The sequence below is a fragment of the Musa acuminata genome, chromosome BXJ3-11 (assembly GCF_036884655.1).
Source record: "Musa acuminata AAA Group cultivar baxijiao chromosome BXJ3-11, Cavendish_Baxijiao_AAA, whole genome shotgun sequence".
NCBI classification, from domain to species: domain Eukaryota; kingdom Viridiplantae; phylum Streptophyta; class Magnoliopsida; order Zingiberales; family Musaceae; genus Musa; species Musa acuminata.
In genome coordinates this window covers 10,796,372-10,812,423 of record NC_088359.1, presented here as the reverse complement: position 1 = coordinate 10,812,423, position 16,052 = coordinate 10,796,372, and the positions used below count along the sequence as shown (strand labels likewise).

Sequence of the window (16,052 nt, the reverse complement as noted above, 5' to 3'; positions counted from 1 at the left end):
TATAAAATAACAAAAATTTAAAAATATACTGTAACATTAGTTAAAAGTATAGATATCGGAAATTTATGTAGATATATGTGTATATATATATATATTTATTTATGATAAAATTCGAATTTTATTTCATAAGATTGTTTTAAATAAAATTTTAAAATTATTTGAATTTGAATCTATATGAAATTTGTTGAACCAAACCAAAAGAGAAAAAAAGGAAGTTCAATATAAAATTGAAAAGTCGAAAAAAGAGAACTCTGATAAATAGGACTGCTCTTCGAGAAGGGAAACCACCTATTCTGGTAAAAGGCTCCAAAAGGCGGAGCCCTTTTAACCGTAGTGTTGGACTGTAGAAGCGGCGTTCCAGAGTGGCACGGCTTGTCACCGGCGTGAAGGCGGCGCCCCAAGCACGTCTTCCTCCGCCGCTGCTCAACCGTCTCCCTGCTCCCAGATCGTATCACCAGCCACCTCATGACGGTACGGCGTCTGGTTTCACCATCTGTAGGTAGGTTTTAGGGCTTAATGCGTATAATGTTGATTCGTTATCGATGATTGCCTTTGCGCCGGATGGAGGCTCTCGTCGCCAAGCTGGAAGCCGATATCGGAGACTCGCAGAAGCTTTATTATAATGAGAGAGGATTTCCAACAAAGGTATGGGTACACTGGTAATTTCATGTCGTCGATTTTTCGCAAACAAAAAGGGTCCGCTGGTTCCGTTGCTACCGGATGTTCGTCTCCAATCCAATGAATGCTCTGTTGGTGTCCGTCTCTCCTTCTCTCTCCCTCTCCTCGCCACCGCCTCTTCCTCGCCATGAACGGGTCCACGGAATCCCTAGATTCCGGATTCTATGTTCTCCAGCTGGTTCTCAGCAGGTTCGTTGGCCTTTGATTGATTCCATTTTGATTTAATGTCTTTTCTGATTCGTTGCGTTTCTTTGGGGGTCTCCAGATTGACATGCCCAGGTCCGAGTACAAGCCCGGCCCCTTTGATGCTCTGCTCCTTCAGTTTTTCAGGAAGAAAATGGTGCAGGTGAGCTCCTGTTCGAGCCTTTGAAATCGGATTCATGTATCACATTTGTACATGTTGCTCGAATCAGGGATTTGAATATCCAATCGTTTTGCTGTACGGTTGTAGAAATAATGGTTGAAACAAACGCATCTCTAAGATGTTTCTTTTTCCTCTTTAGGATGCTGGTGGATGATGCCATATAGAAACCTAAAATTAGTTCCGGAATTTTTGCTAGTTAAATCAGGAAATTGGTCCTTTCATTGCACCTATCATACCTAGTAATTGAAATGATCTTGAATGTGATATAGAACCTTTGAACTAAGTTGTTGATATGATATTGTTATTGATATAATAGAATTACCATGCTGAAAAACTATTTTCTTGTATTACAGTTCTGCTGCTAAATGTACTTTAGATCAAATCAATCTTAAGAGTGACGTTGTTTTGGTTATCAGAGAAAATCTAGAGACTTCAATGCTTCTTTTTTTTTTTTTTTCATTTTTGATTGAAGATTAAGGGAACTTATAGTTTCAGCTTATCTTTGAGCTTTAGAGTTTTCTTCCTAATGGATGTAAAGATTACATGAGCATATTGTTAAAAGTGCTAGGGAGATGAGAATTTGCAATATGCTACACAAGTCAACACTCCATTGGTTGGTATATAATATTTCCATCTCTCTAGCTGGTATGCCATTGTTTCCTTTTCTTTGCCTTTATATAATCTTGTAATTCTAAGAGGTCATGAAAATGATTTTTTTTTTCCTTGTGCTAGAATTCTTCTGACAATGTTTTGATTCTTAAAAAGCTATAGGAGGTTGGATGGGATTCAGAGAAGCCTGGGTATGTTGGACTTATTGAAGTTGCAAATCATCTTATGATTAAGGGAAAAAGCATCTCAGAGACTGAGCGATCAGCGGTATTCAGAGCAATCTCATGTGCACTTTATTTTTTTCTATACAACAACAATTTTATTCTGATTGACAATTCTTATTATCATGCAAAGATGTTATGGTACCATAACAATCACAATGAATGGCAGGTTCGGGTTCTTGTATCTTTGTTTCCCCCACTCTTGCTTGATCTGTTTAAGATGCTTATAGCACCAATTAATGGTGGGAAAGTAGCTTCCATGATGCTTGGTAAGTCGATGCTTATAGTTCTAATTCTTGTTTAGATATACTTTTGGTGCTGAGTGCAGTGATCATGCTTACCATCTGAAATCTTTTCTCTTTCCAATTTCTTTTTTAAACAATTTGACTTTTTGTATTCTTAAGCAAGAGCAACAGCAATGTTGTGTCAATGGCTGATGGGCCCTTGTTCAGTTAATTCTGTTGATCTTGCTGATGGGTCCTCCTGCAGTAGTGGGGTAATCTCTGTATCCGAGAATTTTGCATTTAGCTATAAGTCTCAGTTCTTTGCTTTACTTGTGCAACTCCTGCGTTGATATTGGTCTAATTCCTTGTGAATATCTTCATTTAGGTCTTTGTGGAAAGATGCAAGTATCTTGAAGAAAGTAAATGTCTGGGAGTCTGTGTCAACACATGCAAACTACCAACACAGGTTTGGTGCCTTTGCAAAATATGATATGTAATTTCTGTCCATTATCTCTATGACCTCATCTATTTTATGTGAAGTTCTTCCATTTTCTATGTCCAACTAAAATTGGATTTGTCTCCTTGTATAATGAGTAGAAAGAAATCATGAAATGTGATCCCATCCAAACGTTTGTTCCCTGCACATCTTGCAATTCAAATAGGCTATAGCTGTATGACTTAGTAGTTTGAGATAATATATTACTTAAGACATGCCCGATAAATTAAATACACCTCTTGTATGATTGGAATAGCTAGGGGTCGTTACTCTGCTTGTTCCCTATATTTTTTTTGCTTTAAAGGTTATTCTGGGCCTTCACTAATTGCATTGATTTATTGGGTTACACGATCGTAGACAAAAGTTCACTAGGCTTCTATACTAGCATGGCATGTATCATATTTGTGTGAATCACTACATGGAAAATTAAATGACACAACAAAATGACATCAGAAGTGTTGGACGCACTTAGTTGTTTATCTTATTGTCTCTAAGTTGTTGCCAAAGTGCTTTTATTAAGATATTATATATTACCATTTACTGATAGCCAAGTAGAAGGAACTGGTGAGATAATTTTACGAAATATAACCTCCTAAGCCCTAGCTTCCAACCAATACGCATTTGAGTGTACTGTTTTTTGTGAAGCACCACTTGCAAGATGCTGAGATTTATACTATTATAAAAAGATTATGTTTTTATTTGTTAGGATGCTAATATAAGCGCCATGATATCCAGATAAGATTGTCACAGTTGGATCTCTTGTTGGATCTTTACGGGCGAGGACCTATAGAAAAATATCAGTAGTGTGCTTCAAGCCTTTAGTCACAGTTACTTTTGGTTCCTTAAGATTAGGTATAACTGTTAGAATCAAGAGCGGTACTAAGAGAGGGGGGTGAATTATTGCAGCGAAAAAATTATCGATTTTGTAAGATATTCGTTCGTTGAAAACCAATTTCGGAAAGTGCTTGACTTTAGAGTAAATGAACTAGCAGTTAACTTAGAAAATAATAGCAGTAGTAAAAAGCAGAATGAAAATGAGCACACTGGAATTTATAGTGGTTCGGTTGTTGTGACCTACATCCACTTTTGATTCCTTCTCCGTCGAGGTCACCAGCATCTACTAATGGTCTTCCTTCAATGGGCGAAGACCAACCACCCTCTTTACAGCGCTTTCTCCTTTTCACGGGTTTAGGAGATAACCCTTACAAGGCTCACACCTCTCTTGAATGATCACAACACTAAGACTTCAATATTTTGTTCACACTTTCGTGCCCTTTCATGCAGAAAAGGGTGGGGTATTTATGGGCCTCAATGGCTTCAAAATTGGAGCAAAAAAGTGTCTCATCCTGGATTTTCAGGGTACTGGCGATACCATCGCCATTATTGGGCGGTACCATCGCTTAGTCTAGGCGGTACGATCGCCTGACAGAGCTCAGAGACCGAGCTCTGGCGATACTACTACCTGGCAGCATTAACTGCTGGCGGTACCACCGCCCAGACCACCTAGGAGATTGAGTCACCAGGCAGTGCCACTGTCGGCCGTGACTTCAGGTGCTGAATGGGCTGTTCAATCGGCCCAGTTCAGCCCTGTTAAGGGCCCAGTTGGCCCCTAACTGAGTTAGTGGGATTATCTTTCAATCCTAACTCAATTTAAGGTCTAACTACGATGATTAAGATATTTAAACAAGCAATCTTTGTCCGGTATGTCGATTGTTCTTTCGACGATCTTTCGGCGAACTTCTCGGCGAATTTCCGACGAACTTCCGGCGAACTCCCGACGAACTCTCAGCGAACTCCCAACGAACTCTCGGCGAGCTTCCGGCAAACTTCCGACACATCGTCCGAATCTTCGACGTATCGTCCAATCTTTTACTTTGGCACAACATCTGCTTTATGCCTTACTGCTATCGTAGTTAATCCTGCACACTTATCTCAACATATAGATTAGATCAATCACTTTACTAATTGATTTCATCATTAAAATCCGAGATTCAACAATAACATCCAACTTGACAGCTTTTAAAGCAATTCAAAGACATTTTGTTTCGCAGTCATTGATTTGAACATGGAAATGCATCCATTTGAGTACTAATCAGACCCTTCTTTAAAGGTCTAGAAAAGGTTTACCATGGATGGACCCTTCCATGGTTTAGATCTGTAATGGACTGGTTTTATCACTCATTTGTTGGCTAACTATGCAATGGGAAATAAGGTTAACATCAATATGGATACTTCATTTCCTGATACTTCTTTGGTCTTTCAGGACTTGCATGTAATGGGAAGTGGGAACCATTAGTCAATGAGGCATTCTTTTGAAGTAATATAGTATGTATCTTTTTTAGAAAAAAAAAAAAAACTTTTCTGAGTGTCCATACTCATGCATTGTGCTTAAAAATGAGTTAATAAGCTTTATGCTTCATCATCATAATATACTTTAAGAAGAGTGATCGAGTTTTGCTACTTTCCGTTCATATAAGTGCCTATATCTCATGACCTTATAATGTTGGGATACAGGAACAGAAGCTCCTAATGTTGCTTTTGTTGTTGTACTTTTTGATTGTTACCTTTTCAGACTTTCTTCAGAGACTTTATGGGAGTCCCTCTATATATGGAGCCAAATTTTAGTGACTATAGCTGTCAGGTACTGTTTCCATTGCTCAATTGCTGTAGCTCACCAGTTGTGCTTTAGGTTTCCAATGTACATAATCCTTTGGTCACGGTCTGTATCTCAGCAAACACAAGTGTTTTGCCAGGATGATTAGCTTATTTCAATTTCAGGATAAACATCCGTGATCTTTTAACGAAACACTAATTTGCAATCTCATTTGATTCTGCAGTTCAATTTTGGGGTTCCTCCTCCACCACCTGCTAGTGATAAAGCCCTCCAAGAGCCTTGCTTGGCAATATGCCCAAATGCCAGCCGCCGCAGAGAGCTTAGTGGCAGAGAAATTGAGCAATGCCCCAAAGTGTAAATTTTCATCGACTCTCTATCTTGCCATAATTCTCATTTTCAGTATATTTACTCTTGAAATAATTTTAGAATGCTAGGATCTGTAGATTGACTTTGAAATCACCTTGGCATATTTGGACAAAATCATGAAAAATGTCAAACATATATATCTATCCTATTCTTTTGTTTCCTCCTGGAAAATTAGTTGCACGTTCCTTGAATGTATGTATCCATGGTTCTGTAAAGTGATGAAAGTTGAAGCACTTTTACATAAAAATATATATATTAACATATGTATATCAGTTACTAACAAAGTTTTATCACTATGCAGTTGAATTATAGCAATGAGTTTGTTAAAGTATCTATCACATGGATAAAAGTTAATGTTTTTGGACCAAGCAAGTACAATAAAATACCACCTGAAGCACTTTCAGCTAGATAAGAGTCCCCTTCCAATGTTTCCGAAGGATTCGAGCAATCTTTCATACTGATGCGCGGTAGCATGTCTTTTTTTTTTTATTTAATAAAATTAATGTTGGTTGGTTTTTGTATGGTATAGACAATTTAGAAAAAATCGAGATAAAATTCATGAGAGATTGTCTTCTTATATCTCAAAATTTTGAATTAAAATAAATTATTCTGAGAGGTAAGGAGACAAGTGGCGTAACCCAACTTGTTCGATATCAACGTTTTAGATTTAGAGATCAAATTTGTGATTAGATTTCAACGAGTGAATTGTAATTTTTAATCGTTATGAATGTGTCGAGATGATACAAATTTTTAATTCATATCATTTATCCATTATAATAATAATAATAATAAGAATAACAACAACAATAATAAGAAGATAGCCATCATGTCTTCTAATCACAAGGCAGGTCGGATATAAATTGGTAGGAAGAGTCTGATTAATTGCTCAAAAATCTAAGGTATCTTTAATTGAGGTTACATGGAACCTTCCCATTGGCTTAAAGAGGATAAGAGATATCTATCCTCGTCGTCTTCATCAAATTAAACACCGTTGTGCTGCATCCTTCCCTGCCATTGCACTCCATCCATCGCTGTGCCACATAGCTAAATCCATGGCAACGGTACTGGCTGGCATCAGCATCTCCATCCCAAGAGTCCTCGTCTCCACGAAGGCAGAGCTCCCCAAGCCGCCATTGTCCCGCACGAGGCTCCCCCCATGGACCAGCGGCCACCGAGTGAACTCCCGCCGTGCGGGTCTCGTCGCCAGCGCGCCCTCGATGCCACCCAACATCTCGGAGAAGGTGGCGGAAAGCATAAAGAACGCAGAGGCGACGTGCGCGGAAGATGCCGCCAGCGGAGAGTGCGCCGCGGCGTGGGATGAGGTCGAGGAGCTGAGCGCGGCGGCCAGCCACGCCAGGGACAAGCTCAAGGTCGACGACCCCCTCGAGAGCTTCTGCAAGGACAGCCCTGATAACGAGGAGTGCCGCACCTACGAGGATTAGAAGAGGGAGAGGTAAAGCAGCAGTCATCCATCCATCCATCCATCCATCAGAGGTATCAGGAAAAGTTCAGCTACCGTTGTTTGGTTAAGAATCAATCCAAGTTATATTTGTGTTCCAATCCAGAATCTTCGGAGTTGTTTCATCCTCTTTGTATGAACACTTGATCTTAGTTGGCGTTCAGTAGATTAAAATGAGCCATTCTCCCTATAGGATTCATGATCAACACAGCCATTGTTGTTTGATCAAAATAGTTGTCATTTTGGGATCCATACCGTCGTGTTACGATTTTTAAATCAAAGAGGAGTCTGAGTTATTATTAATTTAACCCAAACTTCATGATTATTAAGTTATGATCAGGCTTAATAAATATCGACCGACTCTTTATGATATGAGATTATTATCTCTTAATTTTTTTTAATCTTTATTCATCCTGCGTTCACCATGATGAGATGATTAAAATCGCGACACTTTGCACGCACGACAAAGATGAACGTCTGAATTGCCATAGTATGGGTGTCTTGTGCGAGTAGCAATCTCCGACGTATACGATACGCTTCTGCGAGACAACAGATTGTCTCTGAAACTTCAGCCACACAAAGCCTGGACCAGAATTTTGGCACTTTCCTCTTTGACAGATCGAAAAGAACCAGTCCAATGCATATGTATTCTACCGAAAATGATGCTTTGTCTTACGGATGATAAGAACAAGGCTAATGCACCCGTATTCTACCGAAGACCGCACTTTGTCTTGCGGATGATAAGAACAAGGCTAATGCACCTGTATTCTACCACAGACAATGCTTTGTCTTGCGGATGATAAAGAACAAGGCTAATGCACCTGTATTCTACCGAAGATAGCACTGTCTTGCAGATGATAAGAACAAGGCTAATGCACTTGTATACTCCTGTAAGCACTGGAATACAAAAGATCAAGGTTGAAATCTTAAAATAATCTTTTTCTTTAAATATAGAGATAAAGTTGCATACATCATTTGATTCTTTTACTGTCGAAGAATAAAAATAAAAATAAAAATAAAAGGAGAGAGGGGGGGGGGGGGGGGGGGGGGGGGTGTGTGTGGGGTGTTGGGATAGTTTGATAATTGAGATAAAAAATAAAAATAATATTTTTATTTGTTTGTCAAAAAATGAGTCTCCTTTTAATCAGGGATAAACTTTTCCTTGGGTTAATTATAGATTACCCTTATAGTTAGATCTCTTTAATATCTCGATCCTTAAACTTAAAAAATTTATATTAAAAACATAAAGATAAAACTGCATATATCATTTGATTCTTTTACCGTCCAAGAATAACACAAAAAAAGAAGAAATAGTTTGATAATTGAGATCAAAAATAAAAATAATATTTTTAGAAATTTATAGGATGATATTTTCATTTGTTTGTCAGAAAATGAGTCCCCCTTGAATGGGGGATCACTTTTCCTTGATATCGAGCTTGGTGTATCGATAATCAAATTTCGACACACGACAATATGTTCCTACTTTTATATAAAAAATATATTCATGCTTAAAAATAAGAAGATTGCTGATCCTCTTCCATCCCACATTAGTAGAAGGCTCGTACAATTTAGTACATAAAAAGTCATCATCCCAAATCATAAAATTGCAAATCAGTATAAATAGAATTCAGTGATGATTAATGTTTGTCATCAATTTGTTATGATCCGTCCATAACAAGATTCAGTGACATAAATATAAATCTGACCGAAAGAAGTATATTCTAATGACAACAATATTACAACCAATTTGTGATCCAACATATAATGACCGATGAATTATAAAAAGTCAAAAATATATATTTTAGTGACAGAAAGTATTATATAATTTTGTTTTCCATAACACAAATTGTCACTAATGAGTAACTTTCTTGCATCACAATGCAAATATACCTTTTTCTGCAAAAGCACAAATCATGAGCTGATGTGATGTGAAAAATAAAGAAAGAAAATGTGCTGTTAATTCCGGGTATGAGTTGAATGTACATGTGGCTATCATGACAAAATGCAAGAAGACAAATAAGGTAGAAGCTGTTTGACATCAGCTTGCTTATGAAGAGGACATCTCTGCAGACCAGATGGAGGATATCACAAATACCATGGAAGGATTCCAATTAGCAAGTGGATGACGAGATTAAAGACATCTAATTCTGCTGCAATTCGAAAACATCCATCTCTATTTTTCGTAAACGTATTTCTTCTTTCAATTCCAAATTTACTCAAAGAACATGTACAATGAATAAAGAATGCAAGCCAGAAAACAATTATACAACGACGACAAATAATGTTCCAAAGAGTAACAATTGAGGGAAAAGAAATGATAACCAGCTTATGCACATGCCTTGATGCTATCAGCCAGCCGAATAGCTTCATTGATTCCTTTCCCCCAGGAAAAAGCTGCTAAAGCCGGAATGCCGTTTAGTGGTGTCGGAACCCACTGCGATCAAAAGAGGCCACCAGACCTTGCGGCGGCATCGCTCCCTCTTCACCTTTCTGATAAGGATTAATTCATGGCGGATCACCGCACGGACAGACGTCAAGTAGGAACGCATGTCATGGTCTCTAGACACTGCCCCTTCAGAGCCATATGCGGTGCGATCACTGAGAATCTCGAGAGGATGGGGAGAGTTTATGAACGCTGACCGTGCAGCCTGCAGTAGCCTTTCAGAGTCATCTGAATCCGTTGATGAATTGCCAAAGACGTAGAGACCACTGCCCGGTGGAAGAAGGTGATGGTAAGGTGAAAACTCATCTTCAGGTTGTAAGATCAATAGTCTTCCCATAGGAGCATACAACAGTTTCTGTTGAGAAAAGGTAGAAAAGAAGTTTGATTGATACAGTGCTTCATGGAAGTAAGATTAATCAATACCGAATAGACCAATGAAAGCATAAGAAACATAATATAGATCTGGTGCAATGCATTTATCAGAAACAGATAGCCATTATCATGTAGGTTTCTGACTGAAAGCAGAAACAGAAGATTAATCATACCGAATAGACCAATGAAAGCATAAGAAACATGATATAGATTTGGTAAAATGAAATTATCAGAAACAAAGATTCTGTTGAAATTGTTTATCGAACCAATAGCAACCTTCAAGCATTATTGAACTCGAAAGATAACTACGACGAATGGAAGCTTTAACAAGCAAACTAGAGAGCAGGCACAAGTTTGATGGCAGCATCCACCATTTAGTACAATAGTTTGATATTATAATAAATACAGGTCAAGTGTTGACATGAAATATCAGACATAACATAATTGCCTTCAACATATAAGTTGTATCAGGATGCTAAGCACTTTAAAGCATCTTTCAATCTTAAATGAGATGTGACAAGTATATGACCCAAATCAACACAGAAGAAGTTATATGGTGCAGATGTATTCTACCTGTTTCATTAGACATGGATGCCTACGGAAGTTGTGGTTCACCGCCTTTAGAATCTTAGCAACATGATCAGGATAGTGGCAAGAAAAGGCTCGAGGAACAATATCTCTATGCATTGTTATAGCTTGGACATGACTTCTAGTCAAACCCAATTTGTGAAGCAAAGAATCACCTCCACACATGATAGATGGTGAACCGAATGTTATAACGGGCAGTAAGGACGAAGCAGGTGCTTCTCCACGTATGATTAACATGAGGTTTAGAAGCAGCGCAAGGCTTCCACCAAGAGAATGGCCAGTGAAGCGCAGAGTTGCAGAGTCACCATGAGACTCCAAGTGAGCTTTGATCTCGGGCAACATCTGTTGATACATTCCCTTAGCAACTTCATAGATTCCCCGGTGTACAAGCACATCTAGAGCCTGGACCACAAAAGAAAAATATTAATGGCTAAGTCTCATAGACATAAAAAACAAATTCAAACAAACTGGTTATATGGGAAAAATGTGGCTCAATGTACAACACTCCCGCTAACACAACATCTGAGGACCAATGCATACCACAACTCAAATCCTAGTCACTGATGTTTCCCTGTCCAAAAGCTGATTAGGCTGCTCAAAGTCAAGATTACTTCTTTTGGGAACTAAATATTGTGACAAAGCTTATGAATGTATTATCCTCATGATACTAGGTTAGTCTAAAAACAATTTCAACTTAGGGCAGGTAGCAACTCATGTTTGATTTAATCAAGCCCCACAACAATGACGGAACCAGATCTTACTTTCTAGGGGCTACCGACAAAAATATTTCATCCATATCATAGAGTCTAAGTAAAAGGTAGAAAATCTGGCACAAAAGAGAACCTAAGTAGTAAACATCATCGATAGGCATCACCTCAAATTGGATAGGTTCAAATAGGAGATTTGCTTGCCAAGAAGCCAGCGATTCAGAACCCTGAAAGAACCAGAAAATTTAAAGATCAAAGTTAAACCAAAAGTGTTCTATATGACTACATGAAAAGAAATGTTAGAAGATGTAAAAAGAAACCTCACTTGAATGACAAAATATCTGGTACTGCTGCTGTCGTCATCGCATATGTACCATTCACAAGGTGAATTCTTCGCCGAGTTCAAGTCCTTTGCAACGGCATCTTTCATCTCTTCCTTCCCAGCAACCACGGCGGTTACTGAATTTGTAGTGGCCACAAAGGACATCTCCTTGAGACTCTTAATTGTACCTTTTTCTTCATTTTCTCCACTTTCCTCAGTTGGATCCTTGCTCGTTTCCGATTTAGCAGAATTGAAGGGAAGAATGCCCAGTGTCTTGGACTGCAAGTAGGAGGCAGCAGAAGCTGCAATTCGATAAGCCACAAAATCATTTATACCAGTACCATTTTCCTTCCTTTCACTACTATTTTGCCTCTTTTCATTGCTCCCTTCTGCTTGACTGATCTCCTCGAGTTCTTGATCCTGAACTGGAGTCTGCTTTTTATCAGAAGCTGAAGACTTCCCTCTTTGATCAAATGAAGAGGTAACGAACCGCAAAGCATAGCGCTTAAGGAGGCCTTTTGGCTGCAGAATTTGTAAACAAACATTGAAGCCAAGACCTCAGAATTTTCTCGCTGGAAAAAGCTTAAACATCGCATAAAACTCAGTAAGCATCATATAGTTGGGATTCATTCATCAATCCTTCTAATTCTTTCATAAATTGACTTGACAAACGTCCCTCACACATAATATGACATTCATGAAATAGACAGCCATTGACTTATAAGAAAGAAAATGGTGAAACCATGAACTAAAAAACTAAAACCAAAAGTTTGGCAGAAAACAAAGTCGTGCATTTAGACGTCTCTACACAGATTCCAAACCCTTCTTGGAAATTCCTAAGGTTACAGCATCATATAATCCTAATTTTCTCATAAATCAATTGCAGGAAAATTAAGAACCCGATGAACAATTTGCAGAAACAAAGAGCCTAAATTTCCCCCAGAAACACTATATTTGCAGTAAAATCGAAGAAACTTCGCAAGAACAATTGGTGGCAGCAAAGAATCCAAATATTCTCAGAAATCAATTACCCGAAACTTCCAAGTCGGTACCTTGATATTTGGAGTGATGTAGGCGAGGCTGCAGAGGTAAGCCATCTTGCCGAACAGCCGCGCCTCCGCCAGTGTCACCCTTCGGAGCAACCGAGAGAACGACTCCCTATCGAACGCCATCCTCTCCGCCTCTTCGCCACCAACCACACACCCTTCGAAGCCATGGGCGCAGCCTGCCCCGACGCACACATCGCCCTCCTCCACCACCGCCGCCTCCTCCTCCCGGTTGTCGGTCGCTGCAGCCGCCTCTTTCCTCGGCCATATCGATCCCACTCTTAGTATATTCTGCACCCAATTCCCCCTCTTTTCCCCCAAGACCGCTCCCTCCTCTGCCTCCTCGTCTTCCTCCGCCTCTTCCCTCTTCTCCTCGTCCTCGGCGCCCGCTTCCTCGCTCCCCTTCTCCATCAGTCCTCCTCTACCGCCCGGCCACAGCCGCATCATCCGCAGCGGAAAAACATACGACTGTCTTGATGACACCGACGGCGGATCCGAAGCCGACGACGTCTCCATAGCACTCCCGCCGCGGGCCAAGGCGCCGACTTTCGCAGGCAGGCGACGGCCGTAAAGCTCAACGTCGCGGCGGACGGCGATTTCAAGCCGAGTTACACCCTTCATCAACCTCAGACCGTCCATATCGCGGAAAGCCTCCACCTTTACCGATAAAAACGTCGTCTTTTGCTGTACCAGGAAGGGAGGAGCCGAAGGGAAGCGCCAAGAACGAAGCTGCTAAAAAAAGCGACCTTTTCCCTCTCTCGGTGTCTCTCCTCCGGCCTCGAACGGATCCGAATCGAATGGGTCGCCGTTCGCGAACCCAAACCTCCCACTTCTTTTGAAGCCTCCTCTTCGACGCGTGCTGCTGCAGCAAACCTCCCCGCCGTCGCTGTCGATTGGTCGAGAAGGAAACAGAGACGTTAAGACTCGAAAGAGAGAGATGCAGGTAGGAGGATTTGAAACCACGAGGCATTCTCACGGGGAGGCAACCGAGGACGGGAAGAAGGGACACGCTGCGAGTGGATAGATGGGACACGTCCTCAGTCGGCTGCAAGCGGGCCTTTACAGGTGAGCTAACGCCGCTGGCTTTTCCTCTTCTTGCGTTGTATTCATCTTCGTCGTCTTCTTACGGGATTCCGAGTCAAAGGCTTTTCTTGGGGGAGACAACAACCGAATGGTTGTGTTTGGATAGGCAAAAAAATAATTTTAGGTGATTTTCGAATAAAAACTTTCTTTTTTAAGTTTTCGTAGTCTCTATTGTGTAATTTTAAATATATGATTGATTGAATAGTCAATCATTAATCGATCCATCGAATTAGATCGATTCTTGAGATTCTCATAGACCGTTTCTCACTTATAATTCTTTTGCAGTATATTGTAGTGTTTTTTTTTATATTATTAAAAAGTATTATAAATATAAATAGGTTTTTTAGGTTGATTCATATATCTGATATAGGACTTATAATTTTCTAAATATTTTTTCAAAAGGATATATATATATATAGGTATTTTTTAATCTATTTTTTGTGTTATAATGGTTTGTAATAGGGTTACAGTGTCTTTGAAAATGTGCCAAAAATTATTCCAAGTCATATATCCAAGCAAGATTCATAAGTACTTTCTTAACATATATTTTGAGTCTATTTCTTTTTTCTATAACCCTACTACAAAACAGAGAAAAATAATTATGAACCTTGCCTGGGTTTCAAATATGTATGATTCTTAGTCTAAAAAAAATAAACATTCAAATAGCTTGACTTCTATATGAGTTACAATTTTTTTTTAACGTGATTATAGTGGTTTTGGTATATTTTCAAAAACACTATAATATGAGGGAAATAGACTCAAAGTATATTAGAAAAATACTTATGAATCTTCCTTGGGTTTAAAATAGGTAATTTTAATTTTAAAAAATAAAATTTCAAATATTTGACTTCTATATGAGTTATAATGCTTTTCAATATGATTACAGTGTTCTTTAAAAATATTTAAACCCTATTATAAAACACTATAATAGATGAAAATGAACTAAAAATTATTAAAAAAACACTTATGAATCTTCTAAATTTACTTATAAATTTACTTATGAATCTTCTAAATTTACTTATAAATTTGCTTATCTATCATTACGAAAAATTATTAAAAAAATACTTATAATTTTATACTAGATATAGGAATCAACCTAAAATAACTCAATTATAGTGTTTTTTTAGCAATTCCAAGAAAATACTATAACAAAATAGAAATACATAGCAACTAAGAGTCGATGGAATCCTCGTAATCATTTGAGAATCAATCTAATTCAATAGACCGATTCACTTTATGAATTGGTCCATAAGAAAAAAAAGAAAGGATTAAGTAAAAAAGGGAAGCATGGCTAGAAAAACCTAAAAATGGATGGTATTTTTTGAGAAAATCTAAAGAGCTTTTATGAGAAATCTTCTAATAATCATAATTTTTTTTTGATATTTTTGGGATTAAAGGCCTTAGTTCTATATTACCTACAAGAGTATTTATTTTTCATTAGTAGTAATTATGATTATTGCTGTTCAAATGGATGGGTCTATTGTTAACCTTGTTAAATCTCGGATATTGATGATGAAATCAATTGATTAAGTTATGATCTAATCAACGTTTGAGTTGTTATGACCAAGTCAACACTAAGAGGGGGGGGGTTGGTGAATTAGTGCTTTTGTAAAAACCTCAACAATTCGAAAATTCTCGTTCAATGAAATCGTATTGAAAAGATGCTTGACTTGAAAGCGTGTTCGTAAGGTAGTGAAAGTAATAAGCAAGTAAATTAGTTTGCAATATAAATGAAAAGCATAAAAGAAATACAAACCGAGTTTTATAGTGATTCGATCATCATGACCTACATCTACTCCCGATTCCTCTTCACTCGAGGCCACCGGCTTTCACTACCGATCTTCTTTTAATGGGCGAAGATCAACTACCCTTTTACACTCTTTCTTCTTTTCACAAGTTCAGGAGAGAGCTTTTATAGCCTTTACACTTTTCTCTTTTACACTTAGACTTCATTTTTCCTTTTAGAAGAACTTCTAAATATTAGGAAGAGGTGATTCTATACTAAGAGAGATTTACAACTTTTTTCATAAGGATTCTTTCCCCCCTTTTAAACTCAATTTCGTGCTCTTCTAAACAAAAATATCTGGGATATTTATAGATCCCAAATGACTTCAAAATTGAAGCAAAAAGGGTCTTATCTTGGGTTTCACAAGTCCTGGCAGTACTACCACCTGCAACACTAACACTAGGCGGTGCCACCACTAATACTTCTAACACTGGGTGGTACCACCACTTGATACAGTCTTGAAAACTGTGTCTGGGCGGTACCATCGCCAAACCTTGCTATAGAACATTGAATGGGTTAAACAATAGACCCAATTCAGCCTTGATTCAGGCCAAATGACTCTCTAATTGAGTTAGCCTAATTCAACCTAATTACAACTTAAAACTACTTCAATCTAGACAATTATTATAAAGAATTAATAACATATTATCCGACATGTAATTGGTTCATTGATG

At 38.5% G+C, this 16,052-nt stretch overlaps 3 protein-coding genes across 3 annotated transcripts; 2 read left to right on the top strand and 1 right to left on the bottom strand.

Annotated features, from left to right (window-relative positions):
• The first annotated feature begins 575 nt into the window (after positions 1–575).
• Positions 576–5,763, top strand: LOC135652186 (beta-carotene isomerase D27, chloroplastic-like). The gene is made up of 8 exons (XM_065172972.1): positions 576–867; positions 944–1,024; positions 1,814–1,918; positions 2,042–2,141; positions 2,277–2,368; positions 2,482–2,562; positions 5,165–5,233; positions 5,430–5,763. The coding sequence occupies exons 1-8, from the start codon at positions 721–723 to the stop codon at positions 5,562–5,564; spliced, it is 810 nt and encodes a 269-aa protein (XP_065029044.1). The 5' UTR covers positions 576–720; the 3' UTR covers positions 5,565–5,763.
• Positions 5,764–6,624: 861 nt separating this feature from the next.
• LOC135652975 (calvin cycle protein CP12-1, chloroplastic-like) lies at positions 6,625–7,014 on the top strand. The gene has a single exon (XM_065174374.1). It carries the CDS (start codon positions 6,625–6,627, stop codon positions 7,012–7,014), a length of 390 nt encoding a protein of 129 aa, XP_065030446.1.
• Positions 7,015–9,207: 2,193 nt separating this feature from the next.
• LOC135652569 (phospholipase A1 PLIP2, chloroplastic-like) lies at positions 9,208–13,658 on the bottom strand. The gene is made up of 5 exons (XM_065173587.1): positions 12,516–13,658; positions 11,467–11,985; positions 11,309–11,368; positions 10,420–10,836; positions 9,208–9,829 (listed from the first exon to the last, which is right to left on the bottom strand). The coding sequence occupies exons 1-5, from the start codon at positions 13,146–13,148 to the stop codon at positions 9,398–9,400; spliced, it is 2,061 nt and encodes a 686-aa protein (XP_065029659.1). The 5' UTR covers positions 13,149–13,658; the 3' UTR covers positions 9,208–9,397.
• Between the last annotated feature and the right edge of the window lie 2,394 nt (positions 13,659–16,052).